At 38.9% G+C, this 17,356-nt stretch overlaps 1 protein-coding gene across 1 annotated transcript in view; it reads left to right on the top strand.

The window, feature by feature from the left end:
• The window catches only part of DOK7 (docking protein 7), a gene marked incomplete at both ends in the record, with an annotated part of 70,479 nt that overhangs the window by 8,092 nt on the left and 45,031 nt on the right, over positions 1-17,356 (top strand). The window contains one exon of the mRNA XM_082315324.1: positions 12,338-12,457. Coding sequence (XP_082171450.1) covers positions 12,338-12,457 — 120 coding nt within the window. The remainder of the gene's footprint in view (positions 1-12,337; positions 12,458-17,356) is intronic.

Below are 17,356 nucleotides of genomic sequence, written 5' to 3'. Positions count from 1 at the left end.
TTTAATCTAGTGAGGGGTTTTCATTTTGTCTATTGAAAAGTACAGAGATGAGTTACGAAGATGGTAAGTATGGACTCAACTGTACTAATTCCTGATTTAAGACACTTGTTTTCAATGTGAAGATTCTGGTTCAAATCTTTCCCTGCCTAATTCAGAGGTTGGGGTTAAAGATGGGTTTCCACCATCTGAAGGAATTGGTTATAGGTATAGCCTGTGAGGAAACAAATCTGGTTTCTTTTAAGGTTATTGTGTTTCAGTTAAAAACTGGTATGGGAACTGCAACACAAGTGTCTTGTTTCCTAGTGGTGTGGTTTGGACTGTGAGATAGATAATAATTGGTTGTGGAGTATACAGGGGGAGTCAGCACAGTCTCCTTTTCCCCCTCTCTTGTAGACAGTGCAATTGACCCAGGCTAAACTTGGATCTACAGCTTAATGTAGGTCTGCCAACACCTGCAGTTTTGGTTTGAATGGGTTTTTTTTCCACGCAGAATAAGGCAATTTTTCATTCCTGTCTATATGCAAGTACCACTTTAAATGCAAACTGGACTTCTAATAAATGTGTGCACTACTATGCTGACATAATTTGGGTCTACTTTTTGAATTATTAACTGAAAATAGAAAACTTAATTTTAAACTAAACAGTTTAAAATGGGGAATTTTCTCCCTGTAAGCAAAGTTGAACCACAGTGTGTTTTTTCTCTTTTAAAAAGCTGCTGCTCTTTCTGGAAAGCTCATGTAGAGTACTAGTTTTTGAACTAATGAAATCCAAAATAATTGAACTATGGAAAACTTATATTGAAAAAAATTAGGGAGCTGAAGTAGAAATGCTAAGCAATCTTTAAGTAAGGTTAGCAGCGATTAGGTAGATAGATTACACAGATTATATAAATTAGCAATGTAGTTCCTCAAACGTGAGAATATAAGACTTAACTCTTTGAGTAATTGGTAGCCCTGAGACTCTCTAGGGAAGCAGAGCCTCTATAATTTTCATTGAGTAAGAGGTGCAGCAGCACTGTGATATGTTGGATTTGGTTTTTCCTTTGAATCTTAATGCAGGTGCCTCAAAGGATGAAGACAGTAACTTCTTGCTAATAAGGGCTTCAAATAATGGCTTGATTTTTGGAGTATATAGCTGATTGCAAATGGAGTACCTGTGAATTCCAAGCATGTGTTTTATGCAGACTTTCATTAGAATATGGAAGGAGACAAAATAATATTCTGAGGGCTATCCAAATGTGGAAATGACTAGCAGAAAATAATGATGGATGCCAGGACTTATGTTCCCCTTTAAAAAACAAAACAAAAACCCCAATTGTTTTTTTCTTTTATGCTTTTTCCAGAAGGACTGTTCAGTACTGACTGACGAAGCATTTGCAACACACATTGTCCAAAGAGTCCATTGCTTAGATATACTGCAGTTTTGAGAGGGATATTGTGATAGGGTATGCAGAACAGACAGTTAGGACTCCTTACTAAATGTGATTTTTATGATAATGTTGATGAATGGATATGACTTCACTTCTGGTTTTCATTCTTGAAAGCATAAAAGTAAGGGGTATTTGCAGATCAAAATGAAATGTACTGACTTATTTATCACCCATTCTGTGTGGAAGGATCTTTCTTTGGTGGCTGCCTGAACCAAAGAATTTAGAAAATGCCTGGTTCACTACTAGAACTGAGTACTTTGCCTGCTTATTTGTGCTGATTGTCTTCATAGAATCGTTAAGGTTGGAAAAGACCCTTAAGATCATTGAGTCCAACCGTTAACCTAACACTACCAAGTCCACCAGTAAACCATGTCCCTAAGAGCCACATCTGCACATCTTTAAAATACCTCCGGGGATGGGGACTCCACCATTTACCTGGGCAGCATGTTCCAATGCTTGATAACCCTTTCAGTGGAGAATTTTTTCCTAATATCCAATCTAAACCTCCCCTGGCACAACTTGAGGCTGTTTCCTCCTGTCCTATCACTTGTTACTTGGGAAAAGAGACCGACCCCCCACCTTGCTACAGCTTCCTTTCAGGTAGTTGTAGACAACTTGCAACTAGCCAGTAAATTTCTGTTGTGGTGGTTATTGTTACAGTCAAACCACCTCAATGTGTAACATGGCTGCAAGGAGGTGCACAGGATGAGGCTGGATTTCTAAACAGAGTGCTCTCAGGAATGATGGATGAATGACAAAGTGTCTCTAGTGTTTAGTACAAGACCTTGTTCCCTGGAAAGATTCCCCAAGGATGTAGGGACCACTGATATTGCTCTAGTAATCTGCATGGCCTTATGAGCTCTGCAGATGAGCAAAGACAAGGGTCTGCAGGAGGTAAGTAGCAAGAAATTTGATGGCTGACCCAGTCTCCTTCCTGATGGATTCTTGTCCGTTTGAAGGCATCTCCACCACAGCTTCCTAGGAGGCCCTGTAGAGCCTTGCTTTGAGGCATGCAATATATGCTCCTCAGTTGTATGGCTTGCCTAAATCTTGTGTTCATCCATTTAGTATTTGCTGTTAGAGGATTGCCTGTATCCAGAAACCTGAATATAGCATCTCCACAGGCACTCTTTTGAGGTCACCTAACTTCCAAGTATTCAACAACAAGGCACTTAAGATATAAGCATAAAGAATGAAGGTACGTTTCAGTAGGATCTAGCTAACATACTCAATCCTGAATTATGTTTAATAAAACCTATCTGTTCTCTTCATTTAGTTTTGTAATGAAATGGTTCTATATTATTGACTATGTACTGTTATGATTGGAATGGAATATATTAGATTACTAGTGTATCACCCTGCAGTTCTGTGTATTGCTCATGTTATGTTAAAGATGTGTATTTCCCCAAATAAAATCAGACCAGTGAGTAATATGAAATGTTTTTATGTGACATAAAAAAAATGTTCAGTAGCCCATATGGTGAATATAGATACCTCAGTTTGTGCATTACACTTTCATTACAGTGTTTAGGGAATCACAGTTTCAGTCTTTTCATTCTTAATTGGCTTTTGTAGTAAATGCTAATATATGTTATAGCATTACTAATATGCTAGGAACATTCATTTACTGTTAATTGATTGGAAAGAAAATTTTATGCTTTAATACATAGAATATCACCAGTTCACACTAATGCTCTAATTTTGAAAGCTAGCAAGTAAATGAACAAAAATATTAATCTGAAATAACTTTCTGGCAATTTTTGCTTAGTTGTTTGGTGGTACAAATGAATATTCTAATTTATTTTGAAAGATTAGTAGTGCTTTAGTACAGAGAATTTGCCATAGCAGTTGTGTTATTAAAGTGTTGACGAGAAACTGCTGATCTGGTTATGCAGCAGTGTTACAGAATGCTAATTATTAAGTTTCTACAATATAGTAAGGAGCTTTTTTTTTTTTTTTTTTTTTTTTTTAGAATGAGATCAGAAAGAAAATTGCAGTTTGGATGTCACACATGCCTAAATATCACAGAATACTTGAGGTTGGGAGGGACTTCTGGATGTTACCTTCTCCAACTCCCCTGCTCAAAGCAGGGTCAGCTAGAGCAGTTTGCCCAGGACCGTATCCAGTCAGGTTTGAATATCTCCAAGAATGGGCATTGTACAACTTCTGTAAGCAATTTCTTCCCATGTTCTGGTGTATCAGCTGCTCCTCCCAGTTTTGTATCTTCTGCAAACTTGCTGAGGGTGCACTCTGTCCCATCATCCAGGTCACTAATGAAGATGTTAAACAGCATTAGCCCCAGTGTTGACGCCTTGCATACACCAGTTAGTGACTGGCCTTCAGCTGGACTTCGTGCTGCTGAGCATAGCCCTTTCAGCCTGGCAGTTCAGCCAGTTTTCATTCCACCTCACTGTTCACTCATCCAGTCTGTACTTGATCAGTTTGTCAATGAGTATGTTATAGGAGATGGTGCTGAAATCCTTGCTGAAGTCAAAGCAAACAATATCTTCTGCCTCATCCACCAAGCCAGTCATTTTATCAAAGACTATCAGACTGGTTAGGCATTATTTCCCTTCTGTAAATCCATACTGACTACTCCCAGTCAGGATCTTGGAAATGGCATCTAAGACTATTTGCAGCACCACCTTCCTTGGTCTGTGGTTCCCTGAATCCTCCTGCTTGAAGATAGAAGTCATATTTGCTTTTTTTTTTTCCCCCGCAGACCTCAGGCACACCATTCCACCCCCAAGTCTCCATGACCTTCCAAAGATAATAGAGTGTCCTTGCACTGACACTAACCAACTCCCTCAGCACCTGTGAATGCATCCCATAAGGCCTCATGGGCTTGAGTATGTTCAATTTGTTTAAATGTTCCTTAACCTGGTCCTCTTCCACCAAGGGAAAGTTGTAGTTTTTCTAGATTTTCCCACAAGTCTCAAGGCCCTGGGATTCCTGATGAAGGAATTGAATCTTGTCAGTAAAGACCAAGGTGAAGATGACCTTGAGTACCTCAGCCTTTTTCATGTCCTTTGTCAACAGGCCCACCATCCCATTCAGCAGTAGGTTGAAGTTTTCCCTAGTTTTCCTTTTGCTGCTGATATACTTGCAGAAGCCCTTCTTGTTCCCTTTCACATCCCTCCCCAAATTCAATTCCAGGTAGAGCTGGGCTTTCCTAACCCCATTCTTGTGTGCTTGTACAGCGTGTCTGTATTCCTCCTGCGTCATCTTCGTCACTCTACTTCTACCCTACCTATGCTTTCTTTTTATGAGTTTTTGAGTTTTGTATGGAGTTCCATGTTCATCCATACAGGCTTTCCTGCCACATTTGCTTGATTTGAACTTGCAGGAGGTGATCCTTGAAAATCAGTCAGCTCTCCTGGATCCCACTTCTCACCGAGACTGTATCACATGGGATTCCTCCAAGTAAATTCCTGAACAGGCCAAAGTCTGCTCCTGCAGACTAATTCTAGGAAGTGGGAGTGAAGATGTTATGGGTCCCTAGGTAAGCAGTTAAAAAAAAAACAAAACTGGAATCTTTTTCTAAGTGAGTTGCTTAACTGGAGAGGCCACTCTAAAACATCACTAGAAAAGATGAAGCGGTGGTAGTGTTGCTCCGCATGTCTGTTCTGGTTGCCATACTTCTATGGAGTGGGAAACCCAGGTTCCTGGCCTCCTTCAGCTTGCAGGGCTTCAAATCTTTGTTTTCCTCCTGAGGAGTGGTTGGCAGCCCACTACAAGGCCTGGAAGTTGCCTTACTGTGTAACCAGGTGTGCAAATGTCACTGGGATCAGAAGAGAAAAATGGAGTATGTGTCTGTAGCCTCGAGACTGGGAGCACAACTGCAGGGACAGACCCTAGATTCTGTTCACTGGTCTTAAGCTTAAATGCTTAGTTCCCAAACTTCAATCTTAGTTGTATAAGAAAGCTCAGAAATAATGGAGTATATAAATAGCCCTTCATTTATGTTCTTTAGTTAAATTGTGGCATTTCTTCTGTAACTTGGTCTAGATTTGATGTAACTGCTGTGCTCCAAGAATTTAAACTGATTTGGGCTTATTGAGTGTTGCTGTATCTTATCTCCACATTGCAGAAAACCTAAATGGTTCAGTCCATAGGCCAGGGTGCCAGATGCATAAGGAACATGTAGTATGAAATGAGGATGGATGATAAAAATGTGAAACTGTGGTGATTGAGCTTGAAGCACCTGAATTACCTATGTTAGGCTTTTTTTACTTCCCTTAAGCTTACACTAATTTCTGGTGCAAAATGTTACAGGTGTAAAAATGAACAAATACGATCCCTTATCTTTCAAGGGGAACTTTTCTGGTTCCAGGAATATATTCTGCATTTCTTGATGTATCATTAATTAAAATGGTCTTTGAAGTTGTGGTGAGGCAAACAAAAAGAATCTGCCTTCTGAATGACTGTCAACTGTGTCTGAAGGTCCAACACTGTTTTGAACACGTGTTGTCATGACTCTCTAATCTTTTAAGAAGAATCAAAGTATGAATTAGGCTTAAAATGTGGTCTTGAGTTTTGCAGATCTTTTTATATCTACGATCTTTTAAATCCTTTTAAAATTTCCAACCTAAATTTATGTGTTCATTTATCCTAGATTGTTGTTGTACCAATGTTGTCCTTTAGTGTAATGTTCTCTCTTTCTCTCTGTGATGCTTACCTCCCTAAATATAGAGCATTTATTTATGCTCTCTGTCACTTTTGCTACGTTAAACATACTCAGCTGTTTATCTTCCCTGTAAGATACAAGAGCTCATCAGTAGCTCTCCTGTGTACCTGTGTTTTAAGTATGAATTAATCTTTTTTTTTTTTTTTTGGTTACAGGAGACCAGAATTACAGAAAAGTACTTTGGAAAGGGTCCCACTACATTGTTGAGCATTATATTGATGTTTCTTTTTTCTTAAGAAATGTCTGTCTTGATAGCCGAGAACCTTCAGTTGCCATGGAAGGGTGTTTTTACCTCTTCCCCTGCACATGTGCATTCAAAGGGAGGAACAGCGTATTCATTTTGGCACTAAATAGCCTTCCACGGTTAAAAACTCTCTACATATTGAGTTCAAGCTTATCTTGTTAAAAGAGCTGATGCCCTTAACTGAGCACTTAGACCCATCTGCAAGCATAACAACAGTTAAATATGTGTTTAGTCTAAATATTTGATTTAATACTGCCACTAGAAAAAAATTGTTTTTATAAATAGGACCTGAATAAAAATATAACTGGTTATTCTTAACAGAAAAGTATTGGTAAAGGGAAAGACCATCTTTCTTCAGGCATCTGACTCTTTTATCTCATTCCTCTGAAATTCTTGAGGAATAGGACAAACAAGTAGTGTTCAGGTAAAAAACCTTATATGTTATTACAGAATTTTAATTCCTAAATGAAAGCACTCTCCATTACCCTGTCATAGAAACATCATATAATATTATGTAGACTCTCTTATTAATGTTACTTTTCTATAGGTTAAACTATATCTGTGTTCCTGTTCTTCCTGTGAAGCTCTGAATGCAGAGGATTAGTGAATTTGTTTTAAATACCACTGTAATAAATACCTTACTAAAAGGAACTGATGATCTTGTGGTTAGATTGCCTTTCCTCTCCACAAAAAAACCCATGAAGCCCCAGAGAGAAGCAGAGCTTACTTTTGGATATTTCTGTGGTAGAACTGAGGTCTAAAAGGATCTGAATCTGTCTTAGCTTTCTGTTCCTTGCTTCCTCACAAAATTTTTCATAAATATAAAATACTTAATTATGTTTTTGAATTAGTTACTCAATACAGGTTTTGTTCAACTCCGAAGGCTTTGGTGCTCAATCCAGGTAGAGGGAAACCATCTGAGATAATGCTGAGATTTCAAAAATTAAATCTAGGTGCATTTTCAAGACAGATAACATCAGTTTATTCTTAAATAGTAAAAAGAGTATTTACATTCTGAACTTCTCTTGTTCTTAATATCACAATTGTACTGCTAGAGATTAGAAAAGTCCTTTCTTCTCCTTCTGACATCCACAAATAAGTTAATCTCTGGGGCAAAGTATGGCTTCCCCTGCCCCAGACTCTCTGTAGCTGAAACTCAATCACACATACTATTTGTGAAGAGAAGAAAAAAAAAAAAGGCATCTGGGCCTAGGAGTCAATTGAGAGGTTTACTTAGAATCATTTACGTTGGAAAAGACCTTTAAGATCATTGAGTCCAACCACAAACCTAATAGTGCCAAGTCCACCAGTAAACCATGTCCCCAAGTGCCACATCTACCTGGCTTTAAATACCTCCGGGGATGGGGACTCCACCACTTCCCCGGGCAACCTGTTCCAGTGCTTGAGAAACCTTTCAGTGAAGAAATTTTTCCTAATATCCAACCTAAACCTCCCCTGGCACAACTTGAGGCTGTTTCCTCTCATCCTATCACTTGTTACTTGGGAAAAGAGACCGACCCCCACCTTGCTACAGCCTCCTTTCAGGTAGTTGTAGAGAGCAATAAGGTCTCCCCTCAGCCTCCTTTTGTCCAGGCTGAACAACCCCAGCTCCCTCAGCCGCTCCTCACAGGACTTCTGCTCTAGACTCTTCAGCAGCTTCATTGCCCTTCTCTGGCCACGCTCCAGCACCTCCATGTCCTTCTTGTAGCGAGGGGCCCAAAACTGAACACGTTAGTGAAACAGGCTGGAAAAAAAGGAGCCTCTTACTTTCCTAAGTTGCTAGCTCAATTAGTGTGCACTGATTAAAATGACCAGTTGCCAGGAGAACCTTGACTTGGAGGGTAGGGTATTAAAAGGGCATGTCAGTGCTGTGAGAATTCAGGCTCTCCAATGTTCATGTACTTCAGGATTAGTTTCCAGAGCCTAGTTTGAAGCTGCCTCATGTTTTCTGACAGCATTTCCTAGAAAAGAGGAACTTGTAGGACCCTTGGTGCCCTTTGAAAGAACAAAAAATGCTGCTGCTGCTGCTAGTTGCAGGATAAGCAGTATTTCTGTGATCTTTTTGATGTTTTGATGAAATTAGGTGCTTCTTCCCTTCTTTCTTTCTAAGACTTCTGCAAGTGGCTCTTAAAAATCATTCTGAAATAGTGGAAGTGGCTACCAGCATATCTGGAAGGGTCAAAGGAGAAGAGGAGGGGGGAATTTATTTGAAGAAGGAGCAATAGAGGTGGTTGAACTGGGGCAACATGTGGAATTTCTTGAAATATTCTGGGTTGCGTAGATTAAAACTTCTTTTTATGTGCAGATATTGTTCTGTTGCTGTCTCCTACTTAGGCCTACTGCAGACAATAAACATTCTTATCTTCTTTTTAGTAGTCATGCCTGTGCCTTAGTTGGCGATAATAGGAACACCTGTTGTCATTTTCACCAGAGAGAAGCCTGAGCCATGCATGCAGCCTGAGATACCTTCTAAAGGGGGTTGCTCAAGGCCAGGATTGAGACATGCTGGTTGGACAACATGATGATTGCCATGAACTGAACTACCATGGTTCGTACCTGTCGGGTAGATAAAAGACTTCTGGCTCTAGCATTGTCTGGCACCTGCTAGGGGTAATAATTCATGGGAGGGACTGACTCTTCCTCCCTGCTTTCACGCACAGTACAGAGATTTAAGTAATTTTTGGTTATTGTGCATTTTCAGGGCGTGTTTGCCCATGGGTTTGCTTTTTCAATGTGATGAATTAAAATCAAACATTAGCAAGATTTAATAATACCTGGAAGTTTTATGAAATTGGCAACTTCTCTTGAACGTTTGGGAGACTGTACAATGCTTTACTGCTAACTGCCACAGAGGACTGGCTTAGTGTTTCAGCCTTGTGCAAGTGGTTGCAGGCTGCTTATCACCAAGTCTCTTACCCCATGGAGAGCATGAGTGAGTGAGCGAGCTCTTCAGTCTAGTAAACAGCTGCACGGTATTACAGTGATGCATACCACATATTCCTTAGCTTCCAAATGCTTGTGCACCAAGTCTGTTCCAACACATGACTGAGATGTGTAATTTCTAGTAGTGAATTTCTCAGCTTTCTCAAGAAAGCAGAAAAGAAATGTAATTGCTGGCTTTTACGTATGCTTTTAAAACATATCTTGGTTAAGCCTTACCTATTAATTCGTCTCATCTGATGTATTTTGCAAGGACCCCCAGACTTCGTCTTGCCTTGCAATCTAGTTCTACCTAGCAAAACAAGAAAGAAAATGTTTCCTGTGAGAGTCGATCAGTGATTATGGTGATCATGTGAATAATAGAATCTACAAAGAAGTATTTTACACATATGTGTATATGTGGATTTGTATCTACATGCACACGTGCGTACACTGTTTGCACTAGTTATATAAAGGCCATCACGTTTGGTTTTGGGATTTCCAAATGCGTGATAGTTCTTTGCAGAAATCATCCTTTGAGTTAAGCAGCTATCTCACATGCACACGTTTACTTTTTTATTTCCATTAAAGTCAAAGGCTTGTTGAGCCTCTTAGGAGTTTAAGTAAGATTCTTGACAATAGAGATAAAAGAACAAAGTGTCCAGATGTACTCCTTATGTACAGAAATATTTGAGAAATCTTGTTTTCCTCAATGGCAACACGGATGCATAGGATTCTGCCAAATTATCAAGCCGTGTAGTGTATCCCTGTGCTTGAGATATGAAAGTCCTCTGTTATGTTGTCTCTACGTCCTGCTTGCTTATTGTGCATGGGATGGGAAGGTCATGTGTTCAGAGTCCAGCAAAGCCTTGTGCTGCCCTGCTCCCTTCACAAAGGCATGTCTTCTGGCATCGGTGTGGTTCACGGGGGAAGAGTCAAACGATCTAAGATCAGGCAAACTGATTTCCCTAGGCTCCTTCTACTCCGTAGGGGGAGGAGAGGGCAGCTGAAAGGAAGAGGTGAATTTCAAATGATTCCTGAATACATACTTCACCCAGCTCTTTAATACAGAGTTCTCTGACTCTGGCATCTCTTGGGGAGGGGAAATGGGAGAAGACTGTGAGTGAGTCACCACCAGAAACTTTCATACCTGTCAGACTGCATGATTAGTGTTGTAATCGCCTAGATGGTCTTTGATACTGAAGCCAGGGTGTGTGTGTGTGCCATGAGGAAACATGGGACAAACTTGTTTTTAAAAACAATAATAAAGAACAGTACCACAGAAGTGCAGAGTTAAGTAGGCTTCACTCTGATTTACATTTCATGAGCTATTGTGTGTTCATCTTTTCAGTTGCTTAAACATGGCTTAGTGTTTTAAAATTTGTCTATTCTCAGTCTCAAGTAATGTGTTTGAGACCTCGTCTCTAGAAATGATTGGCAAGCCAGCCCTTAAATATAAATGTAACTTCTACCAGCAAGTGAATTCTAATTCCAGTTGAATTTATAGCAGTTCTCCAAATGAAATAAACTGTACCAGGAAGAGGATTTCTGTTTCTTTGGCTGAAGAAGTTTTGGTGAGTAAGATCTGAAGAGGAATAAATGTGGTGGAGTGACAAGTCAAGTTACAGAGATGCTGTTAACAATGTTGTCTTTAATAGATTTAAGCAGAGCAGGCAGAGATTCAGATGTGACATAAACTGAGAATGACAAGAGTGTGGACCAGAATATGCTTATCCTAGAGTGGTCAGTTTACTCTTGCTGGCTACAACTAATTTACTAAAATAGTTAATTTGGTTTGTGGTCCACTCTTTATTATCCCCTTTGTTTGAATCCTATAGCCCTTTGTCAAGCAGTTAAAAAATGTATCCATTGCTTAAGTGAAATGTGAATATCCTGTTGGACATGACATGGCATATGTGTGGAAAGTGATGGGGATGCAGGCATTCTGGTCAAGACCAGCTCTGCTGCTTTCAGTAAAATTGGCAAAAATATGTATGCGACTCAGAATTGGCTAGAGACATGCAGAAGTCAAACTTACGTCCAGATTAGGGGCCCAAGTCCCTAGGAAAGTAATATGCAAAACCCTACTGCAGGTCTAGGATTTGGTACTATGGTTTTCTAGTGTGCATGGCGCTGGTGAGCTGGCAGCACTTCTTCAAGGCCTGTGTACTAATTTCATTTCCTTTTATATTTGGTTATTGTGGTTTTTTTTCCTGAATCACTGGTTACTGGGGTGGTCTTTTGCCTGATGTTTTAAGATCATCAAAAAGGTCAACGAGACTTTTTTTTTTTTTTTCCTGATGTGAGTAATATCTGGACTGACAATTCTCAAATAAAATGTTCTGTGGAGCACTTCTAGTCTTGTGTGTTGTCCATGTAGCTACATATCATGCAGCTCAGAACTTGTTTATTTACTTAGTGATTCTCATTCTAATTTTGCTTGGGGCTATTCTTAATGAATGGAAAGCAAAATATCAGAATAGAGCAAAGGGTAAAGATCTGATGACAACCTCTGGAGTCATGTTACATTCTGTTAATAGTAGACACACAGGACTTAGTCTAGGAAAATGTATGATATAATCTAGCAATATAACCAAATCCTAATTCATTGGGATATAAAAAGCTGCTCTTGCTTAAAATTGCATAAAAGTAGAATTAACTTGGTTCATTTTGATGAAGACACTTTAAGTATCCCTGACACTTGCATAGCTAAGATTTGATCTACAAAATTTTAGGGGTAAGTAAGAATAAAAGACCCAGACAGCTGTTGAACATATGGCTTGTATGTTGGCATTGCTCTAATTGCCTGAATCTCAGAAAATTAGCATAAGTGATTAGGTAGCTATTGAATTTATGTGTATGTTTGTGATGTAGTGTGTGTGCACTGACCTGAATTTTTTCTTTTTATTTCTTTTCTCTGGAGAACACGTCTTGTTGATTTCTTTTCATGGCTTGCACTTAATACTCTTTTGATTGCTATATTATAAATAGCTTCAGTTAAATTTATTTCTAATGTATCCCAGTGAAAAACACATATTTATGTTGTGCTTTCTTGCAGGGGCTGGAGTTTTTTTCCTTTCTTGTGCTGAAGGAGAGCAGATCAGCTTTCTATTCGACTGTATCGTCCGTGGCATCTCCCCGACGAAAGGCCCTTTTGGTTTGCGTCCAGTCCTACCAGGTTAATATAGGAAGTATAGAGTAACCGAGCAAAGTAGGAACTTGCTATGTCTAGCACTTATTGCTGTGATTGTAAGAACAGCTTGCAGACACTAAGGGTGTAGAAAGTGCAAAGTGTTTTTCATTCTGAAATGTCACAGTACAGATTTATCAGTTGAATGTACCCAGTTTCCCCCTGCTGCTCTGGCTCATTCATATTTCTGGTGATATTGCTAACTTAGCCTTCTCTTATTTAACAGTACTAAAATATGGCAATTTAAATTGAAATGAACCCTAACCTTTAGTTTTAAACTTACACAGTTCAACCTGGATCCATGTCTGCATTACTATTTTGATAGTTTAATGGAAAACTAACTTCTAGAGCATTTTGAGTTCACCCAAAACACTTAGAACTAAGTCTTGCCAACCTTAGAAAACTTTGTCAGGCCTCCACATCACTTTTCAGTTTTGCTGCTTGAGCTTCTTTTCTGATGTGCAAGGATTAAATTCCTTTTCCTATCTCATGGTAAATGCTGCATGCGCTGTAACGTTCAGAGAGGAAATTAGGTGGCATCACACTAAGCCCTGTTGCCTTTTGACTTTAGCAGATGAAGAAATATAATATTGAGCCGGAATGACTGTGTCAAACAGGGCAAGAGTGTGGAAATGAGACTGCAGAAAAATATCTGTGAATTGGCAGTGGGATATAGTGGGAATAGGCTGCAAGAATGGTGAAGGATGAGGTGGGATTTGTGGAAAATACTTAGAGATTCTGTTTAAGTGTTAGGCGGTTAATAGGTGTTTGATGGTTTTATTGCTGTTATACTATTAAGATAATTGCAGGAAGGAAATGTGATGGAAAAGGTTGGAACTGGATGTGAAACTTGTGAAAACAAATTATGAAAAGTTAGTTAAAGTAAATGCAGTAGATACAAGGCTCAGTTCATCTCTTCTTTCCCATAGTTGTAACACCGAAGTAAATAAAATAATCAAGCAGAATAGTGGGCAATAAAACCTCATTCTTCTTATATGATGATCTGTGTTTGCATTCAACTAAGTGGAGTGTTAAAAAAGCAAACCACAAAAAACCAACAACAGAAACCTAAAAACCAGTGCTGATACTTAAAGCTTTACTATTGAACGCATATTTTTCTGCATATCTAAAACTGTATTACACATACACAACTCCTAAGTCTTTCATCTAACAAAAATTTATGTCCAGAATAATTAAGCCGACAAGCAACTATTCTGTTGTCTTTTTTTTTAATTATTGTTTTTTTTAATTTTAATTTTAGATGGCACATTCTTTGAAAAATCTTTTTTTAGAGGCATGTAGAAGTAAATCTGCTTTTGCATCTTAGTTATCAACTCTGGCATTTGTGGGTTGTTATACATAGCCACATAACACATTCCCTTCCCTCCTTCAAGAGCTCTGACCTCACTGAAGTGCAAAAAAGTGGATGTGGAGTATCCTGGGGATGAGTTGGAGATTTTTGTAAGGGAAGACCTCTTTTCTGAGGTCTTTTTCCTTTGCCTTCTATGCTTGATGGACTTGCTGCTGAAATGAGGTGAAGATGTACTCAGCCACTTGATTTCACCTTGTTTTCCTGGACAGGTGCAGTGTTCTGTAGGGAACTGTGCTTATGTTCTTGCAGACTCCTCTGCAGCCCTTTTCCAAGCTACTTTGACCCCTCTAACTTATATTTCCCTGTATCTTTACCCTTTTCTCTTCCAGTCTGTTGTCACCCCCTACGTACACATCCCTTCATAGAAAATTTTTATTTTTTATGTTCTCCTTCATTTATTATCCCATGCAGAAGCTTGCACAGAGCTGTTTAAGGCATATGCACATGTACAACACTAGTGATTCATCCACAAACTGATTTTCCTTCTTAAGTATGATGTTACACAGAATGTACTGTATTGCTTGAAAAGGTCAAGTCTCTGCCAGCTGCATACTGTATCTGGCAAGAGCATTGAAATTCACCCAACCTTTTCAAAGGGTTGGATAGGAAATAGATTAATCATCTGCATACCTCAGGTAACTAGATCAAAACTTCGAGATTGGGAATTCTACCAAGAAACATTTAGTCAATATTATTCGTATTTACTGCAGCGCAGAATGCTACACAGCCTCAACTATGCTTTATATATGCAATGTTCTGCTTTTGTGTAATTTAAAATCTCTTCTAGGAAGCAGCCTTCTCTCCACAGTTTGCTATTTGAATTTGGCTTCTTGCTGTCACCTGTACTTTTCCAACTTAAACATTAAATATGCTTGAATAGCTCTTAGGTATTTTCAAGAAAGGAAAACACACAAAGGGCAGCTGTACAGAGACAAGAATATAATGTAGTGAAAAAAATGTCCCATTGACAGCGTTCTTGGACACCAGTGCCCACGGAGCAAACATAATCTATAGATGTTATGCAGTCAACATCTGCTTAGTCTGTCTTTGGAAAAAGGGTAATGAATGAAGCCGGTGGCTTCATGTACAAACAGCTCAACCATATGGTTAAATGGAGTGCTAAAATATTTAAGTGTTGGCATGAAATTAATAGGAAATGATAGAGACTGGTTTGAAGAGGACTGGAAAATGACCGGTTTTCTTACTTTTACTTCCCATAGTGATTCTTTAAACAAATGTAAACTGCCCAGTATCCAAAAAGAGTTTGTAAACTGCATGTGCAAGCGACATTTGCTCAAGTACAATATTGGCATCTTCTTTTCAGGACTCTAGTTTTAAAAAATATACTTTACTTTCTTAAAAGCTGTTCTTATAGATATGTGATTACTGTATGTATTTTATTAAGTCATCTATAAAATATGTAATGAAAAAGCTGTGCAGTGGAACTCGTAAACTTGACTGACCATTGCAAAGTGTCAAAATCTGGTCTAGTGTCTCATAGCTGCCCTGCTTTGAGCAGCAGGTTAGCCTAGAGAACTCCCGAGATCCCTTCCAACCTGAATTATTCTGTGACTTTTTGGAAATGGGTATCAAATGAATGTGAATAATCTCATGATAAAAATAATTATTATGTGTACATCCAAAATAAATTGGAAAAGGAAAAGAACATTAGATGTTTTACAGTTTACTACTATGTGGTACTTATTTTGGGAGTCCGTTAATTCTGCAAAATTGTACCAAAATACTCCTATTGGTAGCTCCATTAGCGGACTGGAGGTTTTGATTTGTTAAAGGCTACATGATCAGGTCTCAAATTTAAAACATATGGCATTGAGTGGGAACACAAAGGTAGTGTAGGTATCTGTAGATGTTTTTAGGCAGTGTAGTGTTTTAAATAAAGGACTCAAATGAGTGACAGAATGTCTTTGGATGGCTTGTTTTCCCCAGCTACAAGTTGGAAGATAACTGCTGTAATTGGCTACTTGCAACTTGCAACTTTTTTTCTTGAGAAGATATTTAGGAAACAGACCAGAGGATTTTATGTTCTTGTCTTGACAGAAGTCTAGGTATTGACAGAGTAATGAATCACCGATTGCATGGTTTATAATCTATACTGAATTTGCATGCATATTATTTGAGAAATGTTTGTTTATCAGGTGTGACTTGAATTCCTTCTTTTCACTAGCAAATTCATCCTGAATGCCAACCATGAACACAGCAAAGGCCCAACAGCCGATCAGTGATATCTTTGATCAGTGGGCAGATCAGTACTCTCTAAATCTGGCTAAGGCTGCTGGACAGTCTAGTCCTGCAGGCTGGAAAGACTCCAAGTGTAATGTTGATAGTCTGGATGCTCTCTCTTAATTTTGGAAGCTTTTTCAGGCTGCTTTGTGACTGACTGGAGAGTGTGCAGTGCTGCTTGCTGAGGATCTGTCTGATGCTCTTTCTTTTTGTTGAAGCTTGATACACCTTTGGCCATTGCAAGACAGCTCTGTGACTGCCTTCTGCAGTATCTGTACCAAGTGGATCCTCCTCAAACTTTTAGGACATCTTTTCATTCCTCCAGACATCTTACAAGGTGTGGAGATGTTAGCATGAAGGTGAGGGTCCAGGCCTGATTTGCAAATGTGCCTACAGTTACAAAGGAAGAAAGAAAGGAGAGATGTTCAGCCTAACTTATCTAACTTTGTTTAATGAAGTAATTAACCAATGTTGCATTTTAAAGAGGCATATAATCAAGCATATATTAGGTAGCTGCTGACTTAACTTGATACAATACGTTTTTTCCTGACAGGTGCTTACTGAACAACCCTGGAGCTTTGAATTACTGTAACACTTTATTCGTATGTTACCAAAGCATTCAAAATCTCCCACGATGAGCAGCTGATGTGGCTTTAAGGAATATCCACCAACGTAATATAAAAATAAAATCTCCATCAGAGGCATTTTTAGTCCAGCCAAATTTGATGTAATCCTTCCCCGTTGCCCGAAAGCAGTGTTTAAGAAAATTTCAATGATTGCCTCACACAAAAGATTTTTCTTCATAGCAATGGATCCATTTTTGTTTGGAAAATGGTAAAACACTTTCTTAATTGAAGGACCTGAGTGAATCTAACTGCCTAGATTCAATGGCAGTACATTACGTTATAGGATACATTTGTTTAGAGTTTGGGAAATGAAGGTACTAGTTGTTCTTAGAGTTGTTGGAGCTCCTGTAGGATGTTGTGTGGGTAGAAGCTGTGTGAACTTCCTTGGACAGCTGTCTCAGTACCGGTCATGCTGCTTCTGTCCTCCTGAGTTAGTAATATGGCAAATTACTACACAGTTATTTAGAGGCTTTGTATTGTGCATGCACAAGGCATAGGATGATGCCAACAAATCCAACTTTACTGTTGGAAAAAAAACTTGTTTTTACCATTTTTTAGGCCACTCATATGACACTCATATGACATATGACAGGAGGTCATAGGTTATGCCCTCCAGTAAGGACTGGTCTCTAAATGTTGGCTGCCAGT

The sequence above is a fragment of the Platalea leucorodia genome (genome assembly GCF_965183815.1).
Source record: "Platalea leucorodia genome assembly, chromosome: 6".
NCBI lineage: Eukaryota > Metazoa > Chordata > Aves > Pelecaniformes > Threskiornithidae > Platalea > Platalea leucorodia.
This window is presented reverse-complemented; position numbering and strand designations above follow the sequence as displayed.